Source organism: Bos javanicus, chromosome 21 (assembly GCF_032452875.1).
Source record: "Bos javanicus breed banteng chromosome 21, ARS-OSU_banteng_1.0, whole genome shotgun sequence".
Lineage (NCBI taxonomy): Eukaryota > Metazoa > Chordata > Mammalia > Artiodactyla > Bovidae > Bos > Bos javanicus.
In genome coordinates, this window is record NC_083888.1 from 57591726 (window position 1) to 57610634 (window position 18909).

The following is an 18909-nucleotide window of genomic DNA, read 5'->3' on the forward strand; positions in this document are numbered from 1 at the left end:
TAAAAATAATGTTATTGGATAATAGTTGATTTACAATGTTCTGTTAGTTTCATGTGGACACCCAAGTGATTCAGTTATGCATATACATATAATCATATTCTTTTTCAGTGTTTTCCATCTTAATAAGCTCTATCAAAAGGGTGAAATGCTTTCTGACACAAGCTATTGAGTATGTGGTGGTGGCATCTCTAACAGGCTTGGGCACACTTTTATGGAGAGGTCAGGGATATTTCCTGATTGCTCCTCAAGTTGCTTGATGTGGGCGTGGGCGCTGCCTTGCCCCTCTGCTTCTTGTCAGGGCAGCTCTGATAATAAACTCCCCTGAACTCTGGATCTCTCTTTTTCACTGCACCATTTTTCACACTTCATCTGTTGATTCTTTTTCTGTAGCTGATGTTCAACAGCTGCATCTATGAATGGTTATTACTGTGCTTTGATGTCCCCGTGTTATCAACTGACACATTCTTTAGGTCTTGATAGAAAGAACGCTGGGGGGGATGGGCAGGCCAGCTTCTGGGCCATCAGCTGAGCACAGCACAGCTCCCTACCTGTCCTTGAATGCATCAAGGACAGATGAGCTGCAATAGAAATGTGGTCTTTAGGAGATGGATAAAATAATTTTGAAAGTTTATTTTAGGGTTTAAAATTGTTTGTTTCCTACCCTGAGGTGCTGTGCTAGGCTTTCTCTGGACCACAGTTTTCATTTTTTTTTTCATATTTCTGCTGAAAACTGTTGAAACACTAACTTGAAATAATCTAGGAAGCCCCCCACACCCCATGCCAGATAGCTGAGGTCACTTTATAGAGGACTTTTTAACACAGTTTCATTCATATTTAGAGAGTTTCTACTACTCAACAAATGGAAACCACTTCTCACCTTAATTTTTAACTATGACTGAAATCTAACTGGCTAGAGATGAGCTGCGTTTTGGAAACTAGTGACGCTTCAGGAAAGTCCTGCCTCTTCTAGTGGCCCTAGAAATTTCTGTTCGTTCCAATTGTTAGCCCAGTTTACCTCAGTGGTGAATTTTAATTGATTTCACTCTTCTCCTAGAACTGCAGTTCCCATGTTAGAAGAGCTGTGGTCACGTGCTTTTCAGCAGGATGCTGTGGTCGTCACGGAAACAGGCCTGTTCGGTACTGCAAAAGATGCCACTCAAATCACCATAGTAACGAAGTGGGGGCCGCCTCAGAGACCCACCTCTATCAAACCTCCCCTCCACCCATCAACACCCGGGAATGTGGCGCTGAGGAGCTTGTCTGTGCCGTGGAGGCCGTGATTAGGTAACAGGGTTGTTAGTAGCTTTCCCTGAAAACTCTGCCTTCTCTCTGAGCCACCCTTTCCCCATTGAGATGTGTACATTTAATTCAACTCCAAGAGCCCTCAGCCAGACAGCTCACTTTCTACAATGCTGCAGTGATGATGTTTTAATTCACTCATTCAACAAATATTTTTATGGAATGCCAGTTATGTGCCAGGCATGTGGTAGGCACAGGAAGACAGAAGAAAGTGAAATATGGTCTCTGCCTTCAAGTTACCCATGGGGGGGTCTGTAAAAATAGAAGCACGAATTTGCCAGCCAAAGTGGTGAGCACAGTGACAACACAGAGATGGGACTCTCAGGGAATGGAGAGGAGGCGCCCGTCAGAGGGGAGGGGTGGGAGAGAGGTGTCCCAGACTTGACTGCAGCAGCGAAGGATGGGAGAACTCTAGATAATTCGGTATTGGAGTAAACCAGAAGGCTGTGGAGTCAGATGGACCAGATCCTGCAGGCAGCTGGCTTTTTCTATCACATGAAAAAAAGCGAGCTTTACAAGTGATAACTCTAGACTTGTTCTCTCTCTGTATACTATTCACTGAGACAAGATTTTTAAAGATAAAGAAACAATATTAGAATGTATGTTTTAAAGATAAGGACTAAGTCTTCTGTTTCTCTTATCCCCGTGGCCAACACATGTCGAAGTGCAATAAATGTTTGCTAAATAAAACAATGCAGAAAGTTTGGAAAGAGAAAAAAAACAACCATACTCCTGTCATCACCATCAGTTTTTTTTTTTGCATATGGTCTAGTTTTATTCAAATGCTTATTTTACTTATATAATTGCAATCACAGTGTATCCACATTCTTTTTGATATAACATTATACCATTAGCTCCTCTCCACGTTGTGTAGTTTCCACATTTATCATTTTTAGTGGGTACACTAGATTGTTTTCCTCCACCATTAGACACTTCAATTTCTTCCATTATTTTTACTGTTATTTTTGTGTATAGTGCCAGTCCTGTATTTTTTATTTATTTAGGGTACATGACCAGATGTGGCTGACTGGATCAAAGGGTATGAATATTTTAAGGACACTTGATACATTACCAATCTGATTTTCAAAGAGTGTATGTGAATTTCATACATCATGATAGTTTTTGCTACACCCTTGCCAACATTGTGTATTATTTTTTTTAATTGTCATCTTCTTAGAAAATTGAAAAAGGAATCTTTTTTGTTCACTGTCAGGTCTTTGAATTCTAGTAAATGTTTTTCCATTTGAGTATCAGTTCCTCAAACTGTCCTTGATCATGCATTTGATGTCCACGTAGCTTCATATGAGACTTCCCTTGTGGCTTAGCTGGTCAAGAATCCACCTGAAACGCAGGAGACCTGGGTTCGATCCCTGGGTTGGGAAGATCCCCTGGAGAAGGAAAAGGCTACTTACTCTAATATTCTGGCCTGGAGAATTCTGTGGACTGTATAGTCCATCGGGTTGCCAAGAATCTGGCATGATGGAGTGACTTTCGCTTTCACTTTTTTCTTTCATAGCTTCATATTAGATATAGGAGAAGCATTGGCTTCTAGTGGGATGATTGTTGAACTTAAAGCAGAAGGCATCAGTTCTGGTTGATTCTTACTGATTGGAGGAAGTAGTCTCTTTGTGCCTCAGTTTATAGATCTCTGAGATGGGGATGGAGTAGAAAATAACAAGGACATGAGGTCCTTCCAATTTAAAGGAGAAATGAGTGATGCTTGAAAACTTGTGAAGTAACTGCTCTGAATAGGGTCATTATCTTGAGTGTGCTTTTGGGTAGTCTTACCTGAAATTTCTCCTCTTCCGCAGCTTGTTGAAAGAAGCCGAGTTCCATGCTGAGCAGCGGGAACATGAGCTGAATCGCCGGCGGCAGCTGGGCCTCTCCTCTTCGCATCATTCCCTGGATAATGCTGACTTTGACAATAAGGATGATGATAAGCACGACCAGCGGCTACTCAGTCAATTTGGAATATGGTTCTTAGTAAGAAAAGAAGTTAATTAATCTCTAACATCTTATGTTTTATTCCAACATTGCCCTGGTGATGAGTTTCTTCTGTTCTTTTTAGGGGAAGTAAATAGTAAACGGTGAAAAATTAACCTTTGCATTCACCACCACCAGTGTGTGCTCAGTCATGACCCCCAGGGACTGTAGCCCACCACTTTCTTCTATCTGTAGAATTTTCCTGGCAAGAATACTGGAGTGGATTACTGTTTCCTCCTCCAGGGAATCTTCCCGAGTCAGGGATCGAACCCCATGTCTCTTGCGTCTCCCGCACTGGCAGGCAGATTCTTTACCACTGCGCCCTCTGAGAAGCCAACCTTAGCATAGGAAGTCTATACTCTAGGACAGTGACTGCACATTGGATTTACCCATGAAGGCTTTCAAAAAATGTCATTGCCCAGATTCCATCCCAGAATCTTGGGAACTTTTAAAAAAGATCCCTTGTTGATTCTAATAAATAGCCAGGTGTCAGAACCTTTTGTGCCAGATTCTAAACTGTTGGAAATGCACTTTTGACAAGAAACAAGTGGGTAAGTTGCTAGAGTATATTGTGAAATATTGGATTCAATATAATTTATAGATCATTCACCTCCCACTGATGTAATATTTTGTTTGCAAGTTCAGTTACTGTGGATCTTTTTGTTTATTTATGGCAAGTCTGTAATACAGCCAGAAAAATTATTGCCAAACCAGTGCAGGGAATTTGACTTCTATTGACTGAGTCAGCTGAAGTATTCACTCAAAAAAGATCAAACATATAGATGCAAAGTTCCAAGAATGCTGAAGTTGACAGTTCTGCAGAGAAGCAGACTTTTGTTTTTGCCCATTGGAGAAATAGATTAAATCTCCTTAGTGATACATCTCTTTTATGCTTTCATATATTTTTTTGCTTTGTTTTGCTTTATCAAATTTGAGTTTAATTATTGATTTTGCATGTCTTACTCCTAGAACTTATTATCTAATGACAAACTGACTACTATTATGAACTCATTGAGGCAAAGATAATGTGTTATTTATTTTTTATATTCCTGAATCCTATTTCAGTGCTTAATAAAAGATTAATGAATAAATGGTGAACAGTTTTGAAAAGTCTATAATGTGGTGAACTGAGGGGTGGTGCTCTAAGGTTTCAGAATTATTACTGCTAGAAAATTTTTAGTGAATCTGATCATTTTGGAACTGAAATATATAGAGATTATTTTTGCACTGAAGATTTATGAAATTTCACTTTGTAGACTTAACTTCAGGATGGGGAACACATGTATACCTGTGGCGGATTCATTTTGATATTTGGCAAAACTAATAAAATTATGTAAAGTTTAAAAATAAAATAAAATTAAAAAAAAAGTATTTACCTGGTACAGAATATATAATTGATTTCTTTTAGGTGAAAAAGCTTATTGGGAGGTGCAGTCTTGAGGGGAAGTTGTTGCAGTTCGTCTCTCTGTAGAGAAGAACACAGTTTCCAGGATAAGTGGTCCTCCATCATTTATATAGGACTGTCTATTTCAAATGGATTATCCGGGACATCTCTTTTTTTTTTTTTTTGTCTTTAAACAAACATATTATGTACTGAGGCTGAAGGAGAATCTAATCTATTTCCAGGTGAGCCTCTGCACGCCCAGTGAGAACACGCCTACGGAAAGCTTGGCCAGGCTTGTGGCCATGGTGTTCCAGTGGTTCCACTCCACAGCCTATATGATGGATGATGAAGTTGGAAGTTTGGTTGAAAAGCTGAAGCCTCAGTTTGTCACCAAGTGGTTGAAGACAGTATGTGATGTTCGCTTTGATGTCATGGTCATGTGCCTTCTTCCCAAACCAATGGAATTTGCCCGGGTAAGTGGAGGCTGTCAATTAAAAAAAAAAAATTAATCAATAATTGATCTAGGAAAGAAATGGAGGGGAGAATGGATACGTGTCTATGTATGAATGAGTCCCTTTGCTGGTCACCTGAAACTATCTAACTAACTAAATTAACAACATTGTTAATTAGCTATACCCCAATAAAAAAATGAAAAGTTTAAAAAAAAAAAAGGGGAAATATTATTTGAGCCAACCTGAGGATTATAACCCAAGAGATAGTCTTTCAGAAAGCTCTGAGGATTGTTCTGCCCTTTGGAGGCCAAAGCACAGATATGTAAAATTTTGAGACAAAGGGTTTTATGTCAAGTGATATATTATTGACAGTTAACACAATCCAGATCTACACATACTAAGTGAGTAATGCTGCTGTTGATGGGGTTGCAAAGAGTCAGACACGACTGAGCCACTGAACTGAACTGACCTGAGTGGGTCACGGGTCATCATGGCCTCTTACAAGATAAGAAGGAAAGTTATTTCCCAAGCAGTTATGACGCTTGATGCGATTAAGAAGGAACGTTATCTCCTAAGAAAGTCTGGTTAATGCAATTGCATAACATGTACTAAAGGGGAAGGAGGAGGCCTAAATGGGCAGAGAAGAATTTTTATGTTTAAAATTTTCTTGCCCTGCTATAAAATACTCATCTTTTTCATCAAGACCTACAGCTTGGACCTTGTTGGAGAGGAGGACTTGGGGAGAAGCACTATTGTTACTGAAAACCTGGGTTTACTTCTCAGTGGGTGTTGAGCTGAAAGATACAACAAGGCAAAGATCAGGAGAAGGAAGGACTTCTTAATACTTGCAGCAAGTAAGGAGAACACCAGGCATCTTTCCAAGGCAGTGTCTCTCAACAGCAAAATTGGAGACCTTTTAGGCTAAGGATACATGCATATTCATGAAGGGGCTTGAGCAGAGGAGAATTCAGCATAGAACTGGGGCAAAGATGGACAGAGTCCAAGCTTTAGTTGATTAAAGTCAAGAGGGTCAGAAAAAGTCAACACCATCTTTCCTTCTGACTAGTCGGGGGTCTCGGCATGTCGTCACCATCCTCCACCTGGGTGGGGGCCTTGCTTCCTGCAGAACTCAAAAGTGTGAGGTAGATTCCCTGAGGAGGAACTAGGACTCTTTTACTGCTAGACTATTGTTTCTTGACTGATCTTCCTTTATTACTGTCCTTAAAATTGTTGATTACTGAGACCTGTTCAAGGGCAAGCATTGTGAACATGCTTAGATCACAAAACGGCTTAGGTGAAAGTGGCTTCTCTTCTGGCAAGAAAACCATGCCTGGTTCTTTCTCTGGAGCCCTACCCTGTCTGCTGACACCACCTTACATACTAGTGTTATCAGTGTCTGTAGAAGAGGAATACCTCTCTTTAATTTAGTCAGTAGAGCTAAATGAGTTTAGTTACTACATTTTAGCTGATATGCTGTTTTGATGTTAGTTTGAGATGGGGAAGAATGGCAAGATGAATATGTGACATATCTTTAAAAAATTTAAGGGACTATTCTTTCCTGACATTGCTGAATATTTTAACTAAGAAACAAGAAATAAAAAAAGCTTTTCCATGAGGTTGTTAGAGCTCAGCCTTTTTCTGGTTTGGGGAAAGGCTAACATTTGACTAGGAGCAGTTTCTGTGGTTTCACATATATATCTAGGGATGAATGGTCCCTGCCCTCTCATGTGGAATGCCCAAAGGACTTAAGGTGAAAGTGAAACTTGCTCAATCATGTCCAACTGTTTGCAATCTCATGGACTATACAGTCCATGGAATTTTCCAGACCCTTCTCCAGGGGATCTTTCCAACCCAGGGATCGAACCCAGGTCTTCTGCATTGCCCGCAGATTCTTTACCAGCTGAGCCAGAAAGGAACTTCTCAAATGCTCCTTTTCTTCTGGCTCTAGGACAAATTTCTCTTTGCTTGATCTCTTGCTTCTGCCTTATTGGATCACAGGTTTCAGATGCACAGCTGCTAAGACTTCGTACTATCATTCATGTCTAACCCAGCAAGATGGATATCTAGAATCAGTTTCTGCCAGTAATACATGAAATTTATTTCAAGGTATTTTCTAAGTTTTATTTTTATTTGTGACTTTTGGGTTTGCTTTCAATGAAATTTTGAGGCAGTTTTCAGTTTAAATAAGAATTTTAAGAAGAAAACATAACACATACCTTCTAGAGAGTAGGTTTTATTAGATTTCCAGAAGTCAGAGCATTCTGTGCATTTATCAAGATACACTTCTTTCTTCTTTGGTGCCACCTACTGACTTATATATAAAATAAGATTTTTGCATAATGGAAATTCCCCATTTCCTGGCATTCTTTGACTGTGTTGATATGTTTTCAATTATTGTTTCTTTTGGAATAGTAAAGAATTAGTGTGATATGATTCTGAAAAGAGCTTCTCAGGCAGCGCTAGTGGTAAAGAATGCCTGCCAGTGCAGCAGACACAGGTTTGATCCCTGGGTCAGGAAAATCGCCTGAAGAAGGAAATGGCAACCCACTCCAGTATTCTTGCCTGGAACCCCACGAATTCTGAAAAATAAGAGGAAATGATTATATTGGGAGGAAAACTTTTCCTCTTCCAACTTGGCTCCAGCAGTTGGGAGCCTGCATGTAATTGTCAAGAGACATGTTAACAAGAATTTCCAGACGTTCAAACTGGATTTAGAAAAGGCAGAGGAACCAGAGATCAAATTGCCAACATCCACTGGATCATACAAAAAGCAAGAGAGTTCCAGAAAAGCATCTACTTCTTCATTGACTATGCCAAAGCCTTTGACTATGTGGATCACAACAAACTATGGAAAATTCTTAAAGAGATGGGAATACCAGACCACCTTACCTGCCTCCTGAGAAATCTGTATGCTGGTCAAAAAGCAACAGTTAGAACTAGACGTGGAACAACAGACTGGTTCCAAATTGGGAAAGGAGTAAGTCAAAGCTGTATGTTGTCACCCTGTTTATTTAACTTATATGCAGAGTACATCATGTGAAATGCTAGACTGGATGAAGCACAAGCTGGAATCAAGATTGCCAGGAGAAATATCAATAATATCAGATATGCAAATGACACCACCGTTATGGTAGAAAGCGAAGAGGACTGAAGAGCCTCTCGATGAAAGTGAAAGAGGGAAGTGAAAAAGCTGGCTTAAAAATCAACATTCAATAAACGAAGATCGTGGCATCTGGCCCCATCACTTCATGGCAAATAGATTGGGAAACAATGGAAATGGTAACAGACTTTATTTTCTTGGGCTCCAAAATCACTGCAGATGGTAGTGCAGCCATGACATTAAAAGACACTTGCTCCCTGGAATAAAAGCTATGACAAACCTAGACAGCATATTAAAAAGCAGAGACAGTACTTTGCCAACAAAGGTCCATCTAGTCACAGCTATGGTTTTTCCAGTGGTCATGTATGGATGTGAGAGTTGAAGTGTAAGGAAAGCTGAGTGCCAAAGAACTGATGCTTTTCAACTGTGGTGTTGGAGAAGACTCTCGAGAATCCATTGGACTGCAAGGAGATCAAACCAGTCAATCATAAAGGAAATCAGTCCTGAATATTCATTGGAAGGACTGATGCTGAAGCTGAAGCTGCACTTTGGCCACCTGAATGTGAGGAACTGACTCATTGGAAAATACACCAATACTGGGAAAGATTGAAGGTAGGGGGAGAAGGGGACGACAGAGGATAAGATGGTTGGATGGCATCATTGACTTGATGGACATGAGTTTGAGCAAGCTTTGGGAGTTGGTAATGGATAGGGAAGCCTGGGATGCTGCAGTCCATGGGGTCACAAAGAATCAGACACGACTAATTGACAGAACTGACTTGTTATTAACAAGAGGAGAGACAAAGTTTATTTACATTTACACACAGAAGTACTCATTGATGGGAAACTTTTTTCAATAACCAGAGATAAAAAGTTTATATGCCAAACTTCTAGAGTGTGAGGAGCATTTGTGAGGAGGCTTGAAGGGGAAGATAGGGAAAGTTCTTTTGGGTGTTTTGATGCTAATGGAAATGGGCAGCCTTTCTCCAAGACAGCTGAATTCACAAGAACTCCTTTTGGAGGGGCTTAATAGAAGCCATATTTTCTGGAGGCTCCAGTTTAGTCACATAAAGGAAGTTCAGATGAGATTTCTCTCTGCGTCTTCTTTAGTGCAAGTGTTTCCATTTAATATACTCTTTATACCAACTCTGGGGGTCTGAGTGCCTCCCCACATTTCTCCCATCTGTAACTTCCTTAGAAGTTTCGCACAAAAAGGAATCTAGGTTGATTGACTTGGAGAGAAGATTTGGGTTAGGAACTGCTAGGTAAGAGATACACAAAAGAGGAAAATAACATAAATTGGAATAGGGAAATAGAAAACAAAGATTAGTGGTTAGAGTAGACTATAAACCTAGTTTCTACGGCCTAAGGAAAACAGTGAAGATTTCTAGATGCTGGGCTTGAAGCATCTCCAGATGATGATGAATTCATCAGTGTCACTCATGGTTATTTTCTGAAGCAGAGCCTGGAAGATGTGGGTGTTTGGTGAACGTCCCAAGTGGCCTAAACTGCTGAAGCAAGAAGTCTTTTGAAGTTTATATCAAGTTGCCTGCTTTAGCTTGCTGGGCTTTGGGACAAGACTGCCTAGAGTCTCAGTAAGGATCTGGGCAGGCAGGTTTTAGTTCTCAGTGACACCAAGTCAGAAAGGTAGGCAAAACAATTGGGAACATTAATTACTCACAAAGTGTGCAAGACAGCAGGATCCAGTTTATAAAGAGGTGAAAAATAGCTCAGTGAACAGGACTAGATCTGATAACCTGCAAGTGTGAGTATAGTTTTCTGTTGAAATAATTTCTGAATTTTCCAGTTTTGACCAAAGATAATTAAAAGTAAGATATTCTGTTCACAAAGTAAGTCTAGTCTCATTAAATTTGGCCTGATTATTTACATACAACGAAAGTGGTATTTGACCACATGGGCCTTCAAGAGTTTGTTTTGCTGCAAGTTTTTTCTAGAATCTCAGATTGGACATTTAAAGGCCTTTCCATGCTGGGAAGCCAAACCAAGAATTTGTCATATTTATCTGCAGTATTTGTAGATTTGGGTGAATTTTTCTTTTTGAGATCCCTTGAATGCTCTAAGGTTTCTGGGTCTGTCAGGAAGTGACTTTTCTTATTTGCTTATAGACTGGGGACATCAAAAGTCAAGTAGCAGGCTGGTTTTTCCAAGAGGGCTTTATAAGCATTGGCTTCATAATGTCCACCACAGTTCTTTAAAGCTGTCTGGTCATGTTTGATTCTTTGCCTATCTTTCTCGAGTATGACATTTTAGTCAAAGCCTTGATAGCATAACCAGTTTTTCCTATTATGTCCAGTTACAAGGAGAACAGATTTTTATTAAGCTTGTGTAAATAACTATGCATGCATGCTAAGTCTCTTCAGTCATGTTCGACTCTGTGTGATGCCAGGACTGTAGCCACCCAGGTTCCTTTGTCCATGGGATTCTCCAGACAAGAATACTGGAGTAGGGCTTCCCTAGTGGCTCAGATGGTAAAGAATCTGCCGGCAATGCAGGAGACCCAGGTTCAATCCCTGCATCAGGAAGATCCCCTGGAAGAGGAAATGGCAACCCACTCCAGTATTCTTGCCTGGAGAATCCCTTGGACAGAGGAGTCTGGCAGGCTGTGGTCAACAGGGTTGCAAAGAGTTAGAAACGACTTAGCACAGTGCATGTGTATAATTGATTCACTTTGCTATACAGCAGAAACTAATACAACATTTTAAATCAACTATACTCTAATAAAAATTAATTAAAAAAGTAAAATGCTGTGATTAAAGATCTGATGAGAGTAACTGGAATTATGATGTTAAAATTATTCCATTATTGTCTACTATCAGGCAAAGCAGCATAAAAATATAATCATGAACACAAAGGGCATATAATTTTTACAAATTGCATATAATTTCTGAAATATTTATGTTAAAAATATTTACCTATATAGATATAAACTAGAGAGGGTTAAGCATCTCTTCTTATTTGCCAATGCTTTTCATGTAGTTCAACATATCAAACAGACCTAATTAGTTTAACATCTCTTTCTACTAGGAGTGAAGAATCCTTTGAGATTTTCTGAAAGCTGCCTCAGAAGCCTCAAAGTCAATTTGAGATCAAGATTTTATTTAGGATTTGATTTTGGAAAGCAAAATATCTAAAGCTGTCAAAAAATCAAAAGGTTTGGATACTCAATTAATCAGGTTGATACGTTGCTATGAAATAATACTTAGTTATCCATTCAACCAAAATGGCAATTCAAATTTCAAAAATAAATATAGAATCTAATGTGATAATTTTAAAAATTAGCTTTTTTAACATTGAAAAGACTTGGTTCTCCTAAATAATTGAGGACATGATGAAGATGTGTGCCCATCTCCCCCCTCCCTGCCTCCAACAGATCCTATACAATTTTCTATTTTCAGTCATATTTCTGCCCTTCACTTTCCTCTTTCTCACCTGGATAACCTTTATACAATCTCTAAACAACTACTTTAGGACAGAATTACTCTTTCCTTCCTTGACAAAAAACACATGCTACATTCCTCGAATATTCTGCATACAGAGGTTTTTTTCTTCATCCTTATTATTTCTAGAAGTTTCATTTATATATTGATTATAATTTTCAACACTTAATGATCTCTGTTTTTCAAAGACCAGGAGGTAAACAATTGTGAATTGCTCGTCACATACCAGCATTTTGTAGCAAAGTTTATGATTATTCTATTTTTGTTTTATACTAGTATATTTTTATGATTATACTATTATACTCAGTGCTGATAACTTCTATTATAACTTCTACTGGATATGCTTCTTCATAGTATAATTTCTCAGCATGGCAAAATGAACATATTTATTAGCAGATCCAAATAATTTTAGCATCTCTGTAAAAATAAGAAGCCAAAAGTAGATAAAATTAAACTTATGTAGAAATGATCTGGATATTCAATGAATATCACTCATGTAACTTAATATAAATTTAATTTCAGGTTATGAAAAAGATTTTGGAAACTACTTCTAAGAAGATATGTCATAAAACACAATTATTGTTGAAATAAAGCTTGTCATAGTAATTTAATTTGATGAAAATGAAATCCGTCTTATAATTTAAACATCTAGTAAATATAATATTCCCTTATTTGACTAGTAAACCCATATAGAATAAAAACTGTGTTCATATCATACTCAGTGCTGGTAACTCAGAAGATGCAGCTGTTTTTATCAAACCAACAGTATTAAAATAGTCTTATTTATCAAAGATTTACACAAACTGTTACAGAATTCAGATTTGGCAGATCGCCATTTGTTTTTTTTAATATAAATTTATTTATTTTAATTGGAGGTTAAGTACTTTACAATATTGTATTGGTTTTGCCATACATCAACATGAATCCACCACGGGTGTACACGTGTTCCCCATCCTGAACCCCTCTCCCACCTCCCTCCCTGTACCATCCCTCTGGGTCATCTTAGTGCACCAGCAACCTGTATCACGCATCAAGCCTGGTCTCGCGATTCGTTTCACATATGATATTATACATGTTTCAATGCCATTCTCCCAAATCATCCCACCCTGGCCCTCTCCCACAGAGTCCAAAAGACTGTTCTATACATCAGTGTCTCTTTTGCTGTCTCACATATAGGGTTATCGTTACCATCTTTCTAAATTCCGTATATATGCGTTAGTATACTGTGTTGGTGTTTTTCTTTCTGGCTTACGTCACTCTGTATAACAGGTTCCAGTTTCATCCACCTCATTAGAACTGATTCAAATTATTCTTTTTAATGGCTGAGTAATACTCCATTGTGTATATGTACCACAGCTTTCTTATCCATTTATCTGCTGATGGACATCTAGGTTGTTTCCATGTCCTGGCTATTATAAACAATGCTGCGATGAACATTGGAATACATGTGTCTCTTTCCCTTCTGGTTTCCTCAGTGTGTATGCCCAGCAGTGGGATTGCTGGATCATAAGGCAGTTCTATTTCCAGTTTTTTAAGGAATCTCCACACTGTTCTCCATAGTGGCTGTACTAGTTTGCATTCCCACCAACAGTGTAAGAGGGTTCCCTTTTCTCCACACCCTCTCCAGCATTTATTGCTTGTAGACTTTTGGATAGCAGCCATTCTGACTGGTGTGAAATGGTACCTCATTGTGGTTTTGATTTGCATTTCTCTGATAATGAGTGATGTTGAGCATCTTTTCATGTGTTTGTTAGCCATCTGTATGTCTTCTTTGGAGAAATGTCTATTTAGTTCTTTGGCCCATTTTTTGATTGGGTCATTTATTTTTCTGGAATTGAGCTGCAGGAGTTGCTTATATATTTTTGAGACTAGTTCTTTGTCAGTTGCTTCATTTGCTATTATTTTCTCCCATTCTGAAGGCTGCCTTTTCACCTTGCTAATAGTTTCCTTTGATGTGCAGAAGCTTTTAAGTTTAATTAGGTCCCATTTGTTTATTTTCGCTTTTATTTCCAATATTCTGGGAGGTGGATCATAGAGGATCCTGCTGTGGTGTATGTCGGAGAGTGTTTTGCCTATGTTCTCCTCTAGGAGTTTTATAGTTTCTGGTCTTACATTTAGATCTTTAATCCATTTGAGTTTATTTTTGTGTGTGGTGTTAGAAAGTGTTCTAGTTTCATTCTCTTACAAGTGGTTGACCAGTTTTCCCAGCACCACTTGTTAAAGAGATTGTCTTTTCTCCATTGTATATTCTTGCCTCATTTGTCGAAGAAAAGGTGTCCATAGGTGTGTGGATTTATCTCTGGGCTTTCTATTTTGTTCCATTGATCTATATTTCTGTCTTTGTGCCAGTACCATACTGTCTTGATGACTGTAGCTTTGTAGTAGAACCTGGAGTCAGGCTGGTTGATTCCTCCAGTTCCATTCTTCTTTCATTTAAAAACCAACACTAGAGAGGCAAGTGTTGGTGGAAAGGAAAAGCTGCTTTAATCAGAAAAGCCAGCAGTCTGGGGAGAAAGCAAATTCATTTCCCAATACCAAATTAGAAGATTCTGCTCAGGCATGACAGTTTTTTAAATTTAATTTTTTAATTGAAGTATAGTTGATTTATAATGTCATGCCAATCTCTGCTCTACAGCAAAGTGACTCAGTTATATACATGTGAACATTCTTTTTTTTCATATTCTTTTCCATTATGGCTTATTATAAGATATTGAATATAGTTCCCTGTGTCATAGAGTAGGACCTTGTGGTTTTTCCACCCTGTATACAGTACTTTACATCTACTATTCCCAAACCCCCTGTCCTTCTCTTCCCCACCTCCCTCTCCCTGGCAACCACAAGCCTGTTCTCTATATCTGTGAGTCCATTTCGGATTTGTAGGTAGGGTCATTTGTGCCATATTTCCACATTTGAGATTTCAGACGTGTGATGTCATATGGCGTTTGTCTTTCACTTTCTGATTTACTTCACTTAGCATGATAATCTGTAGTTGCATCCATGTTGCTGCAAATGGTCTTATTTCCTTTTTATGGCTGATTAGTATTCCATTGTGGGCTTCCCCGGTGACTCAGTCGGTAAAGAATCTTCCTGCAATGCAGGAGACCCTGATTCAATCCCTGGGTCTGAAAGATCGCCTGGAGAATGAAATGGCAACCCACTCCAGTACTGTTGCCTGGGAAATCCCATGGACAGAGGAGCCTGGCAGAGTTGGACACGACTTAGCAAGTAAACCACCACCACCAGTATTCCTTCACACCCACTCCAGCACTTGTTATTTGTAGACTTTGGATGATGGCTGTTCCGACGTGTTAGGTGGGACCAGCCATGACAGTTTTTAAAGGGAAAAAGGGGAGAGAATCTCAGTGAATGATCAAGGCAGGAGGTTGGGTTCTGCATCATTCTCCATTGGGTGCTGACTGGCTGACTTTCTCTTCAGATGGTATATTGCTTATGTGATCTACCTGCAGGATCTGCCTTGGGGGCTGCTGGCAGTAGAAAGCTAGTCATTTTTTAACTACTTAACTCTTCATTCTTACTTCTTTTAATCTGGGAAAAGAATCAACAGGTTAGGCAAAGCACGATGTATCTTCAGGAAAGCATTAGGCCAGGAATTATGTTAAATTGCTGCGTGATCTCATTCATAAAACAAATAAGCAAACAGGAAAGGGCCAAAAAGCTGCTTACAAATCCCCACTTGTCCAACATCATTTCATATCTATGGCATTAGGGGGAAAAGTCCGTCTTCTATAACTTCTTCCTGCTAACATAGGGTTTTAGGAATATTTAATTTTATAAGCTGTTAGTTTTCCTGAATGGAGAAGGCAATGGCACCCCACTCCAGTACTCTTGCCTATAAAATCCCATGGATGGAGGAGCCTGGTAGGCTGCAGTCCATGGGGTCGCTAAGAGTCAGACATGACTGAGCGACTTCACTTTTGCTTTTCACTTTCATGCATTGGAGAAGGAAATGGCAACCCAGTCCAGTGTTCTTGCCTGGAGAATCCCAGGGATGGGGGAGCCTGGTGGGCTGCCGTCGATGGGGTCACACAGAGTCGGACACGACTGAGGCGACTTAGCAGCAGCAGCAGCAGCAGCAGCAGCAGCAGCAGCAGCAGAAGCAGCAGCAGCAGCAGCAGCAAGAGGAGTGTTAATTGATGCATATCAGGAGGAGAAACAAATTTTTCCTATTTTATGACAAGAGGCAATAGTACAAGTTAAAGCAAGGCATCTCTTGGGCTGAGAGCCACATTCATGTCCTTGAATGTTTGCATTTATAGAAATGATTCTCAGATCCTTGAGAAGATAGTGCTGAATGGGAGAAGGTTTAAGTCTCAGAGAGGGAGAGAAAAGATGCAAGTTTGTAAAATAACAATCTAAGGACATTTCAAGGACATGTTTGTCTATTAAAAGGTTTTGGATGGGACAAACAGATTCTTTTGGGAGCACTGAGATTTTACATGTATTTTGAGGGAGGAGATTTATGGGAGGGGGAAAAATTATTCATGTTGAGAATCTGAAATTTTTAACAGGTCCAAGTTGAGGCCTCAGTTGAGAAGAGGGCTCAGAGGAGCTTGTCTGAAGAAGCTGAGGCCTAAGGCAATTACTATTTAAGTGTTTCTTCTTAAGGGCAGGACAGTCCCTTTTCCTCGTTCTGACTTTTTATAATATCTGTAAGCATCTTGAGATGAATAGGGGAGGCTTTGGGACTGGTAAAAAAGATAGATGAGCTTTGGGATTCTTCTAGAATCACAGTTATGTTTTTTTTAAAATACTCAATAAGGCAAGGCCATTTATTTTTCATTCTTCAAAGCATTAGATGACAGCCTCAATAATAACATTAAGGAGCTGGCCTGCCCACCCAACCCCGTTACTTTGAATTAATTTCTTTTATATCAGAGACAAGATTTTCAGCTTAATTGGAAAAGACTCCTATGAACTGAGATTTGCAAATTTAGAGCTGTGTGCCTTTGTAATAGTTTTTATAAATTGTGTGACAAAGGTTTTAGACTGTATTCCCCTGAGTAGATTGTTCTATTTTAGCCAATTAAACTTCTGAGGGAAGGCCTTTATAACATCTCCTACCAGGCTCTGAATGTCAAGCTCCAACTGGGTCATTTGTAGGAGGGACATGGTAGAGGGGGATTTATGGTGGGTGTGGGTTTTAATTTTCTTTCTAAATCTGATTTCTGTTCTTGAATTATGTTAAAGGAGTCTTTTAGCTAGCTGTGACTTTTTGTGTGTGTGTGCTTCTGTCAGATTGGTCCTCCCATAGTTGATAAGAGAACATTTATTTAGGGTGAGAGCTCTCTAAAATCTTCTTAATTATAAAAAGTTTTCCAAATCAAAGGATCCATTGTCTGGTCACTGACAACTTAGGATCTTCATAGGTATATCTGTTTCAAAATGTGATTCAAAATCAAAAGGCCTTTGTATGACTTAAGCATAAATTAAACAGCCAAAGGGACCTCAGGAATGATGCATCCAACAATCTCAGCATTATCAGTGTTAGCTCTTCTGAGTCTAGGTACCTAACAACAACAACAATCTCAGAAATGGAGTCACTTCCTGAAAATATCTAGTCGGTCATCTAGGATGTTGGCCAATATGATGCTAAATAGATATTTGAAATTTAAATGGAATTGATTTGTTTTAATGATGTGGAATTCTAGATATGAAAATTAAATACTGAAAACTGAATTCATTTAAAGTAAGATAGTTTTGGGACAATTAATCTATGACCAAGGAGGCAAGAATATACAGTGGGAAAGAGACAGCCTGTTCAATAAATGATATTGGGAACACTGGGCAGGTACTTGCAAAAGCATCAAATTGGACTACTTTTTCATACTATATACAAAGATAAATTCACAACGGATTAAAGACTTAAATGTAAAAGCTGAAACCATAAAATGTCTAAAAGAAATCATAGGTAGTATGCTCTTTGATATCAGTCTTAATACTAATTTTTAGATATGTCCCTGTAAGCAAGGGAAACAAAAGTAAAAATAAGCACATGGGGCTACATCAAGCTAAAAAGCTTTTGCACAGCAAAGGAAACTTTTGCAAAAGGAAGAGGCCACATACTGAATGGGAGGAGATATTTGTAAATGATATATCTGATAGAGGGTTAATATCCAAAATATACAAAGAATTCATACAACTCAACATAAGAAAATCTAATTAAAATTAACCAGAGAACTTGAATAGACATTTTTTCAAAGAAGACATACAAATGGCCAGCAGACACATGGAAAGATGCTCAAGATCACTAATGATCAGTTCAGTTCAGTTCAGTCGCTCAGTCATGTCCGACTCTTTGAGACCCCATGAATCGCAGCATGCCAGGCCTCCCTGTTCATCACCAACTCCCGGAGTTCACTCAGACTCACATCCATCAAGTCAGTGATGCCATCCAGCCATCTCATCCTCTGTCGTCCCCTTCTCCTCCTGCCCCCAATCCCTCCCAGCATCAGAGTCTTTTCCAATGAGTCAACTCTTCAAATGAGGTGGCCAAAGTACTGGAGTTTCAGCTTTAACATTTTTCCTTCCAAAGAAATCCCAGGGCTGATCTACTTCAGAATGGACTGGCTGGATCTCCTTGCAGTCCAAGGGACTCTCAAGAGTCTTCTCCAACACCACAGTTCAAAAGCATCAATTCTTCAGCGCTCAGCCTTCTTCACAGTCCAACTCTCACATCCATACATGACCACAGGAAAAACCATAGCCTTGACTAGATGGACCTTTGTTGGCAAAGTAATGTCTCTGCTTTTGAATATGCTATCTAGGTTGGTCATAACTTTCCTTCCAAGGAGTAAGCGTCTTTTAATTTCATGGCTGCAGTCACCATCTGCAGTGATTTTGGGGTCCTCCAAAATAAAGTCTGACACTGTTTCCACTGTTTCCCCATCTATTTCCCATGAAGTGATGGGACCGGATGCCATGATCTTCGTTTTCTGAATGTTGAGCTTTAAGCCAACTTTTTCAGTCTCCACTTTCACTTTCATCAAGAGGCTTTTGAGTTCCTCTTCACTTTCTGCCATAAGGGTGGTGTCATCTGCATATCTGAGGTTATTGATATTTCTCCCGGCAATCTTGATTCCAGCTTGTGTTTCTTCCAGCCCAGCATTTCTCATGATGTACTCAGGGAAGTGCAAATCAAAAGTACAATGAGATATCACCTTATACCTGTCAGAATGGCTGTTACCAAAAAGATGACGAATAGCAAGCACTGAT

The 18909-nt window shown here is 39.2% G+C and overlaps 1 protein-coding gene across 9 annotated transcripts in view; it reads left to right on the top strand.

The window, feature by feature from the left end:
- The window catches only part of UNC79 (unc-79 homolog, NALCN channel complex subunit), a 283506-nt gene that overhangs the window by 125022 nt on the left and 139575 nt on the right, over positions 1–18909 (top strand). For all 9 annotated transcript variants that reach the window (XM_061395152.1, XM_061395155.1, XM_061395153.1 and 6 more), the window contains 3 exons: positions 1055–1284; positions 3111–3282; positions 4909–5139. In XM_061395152.1, coding sequence (XP_061251136.1) covers positions 1055–1284; positions 3111–3282; positions 4909–5139 — 633 coding nt within the window. The remainder of the gene's footprint in view (positions 1–1054; positions 1285–3110; positions 3283–4908; positions 5140–18909) is intronic.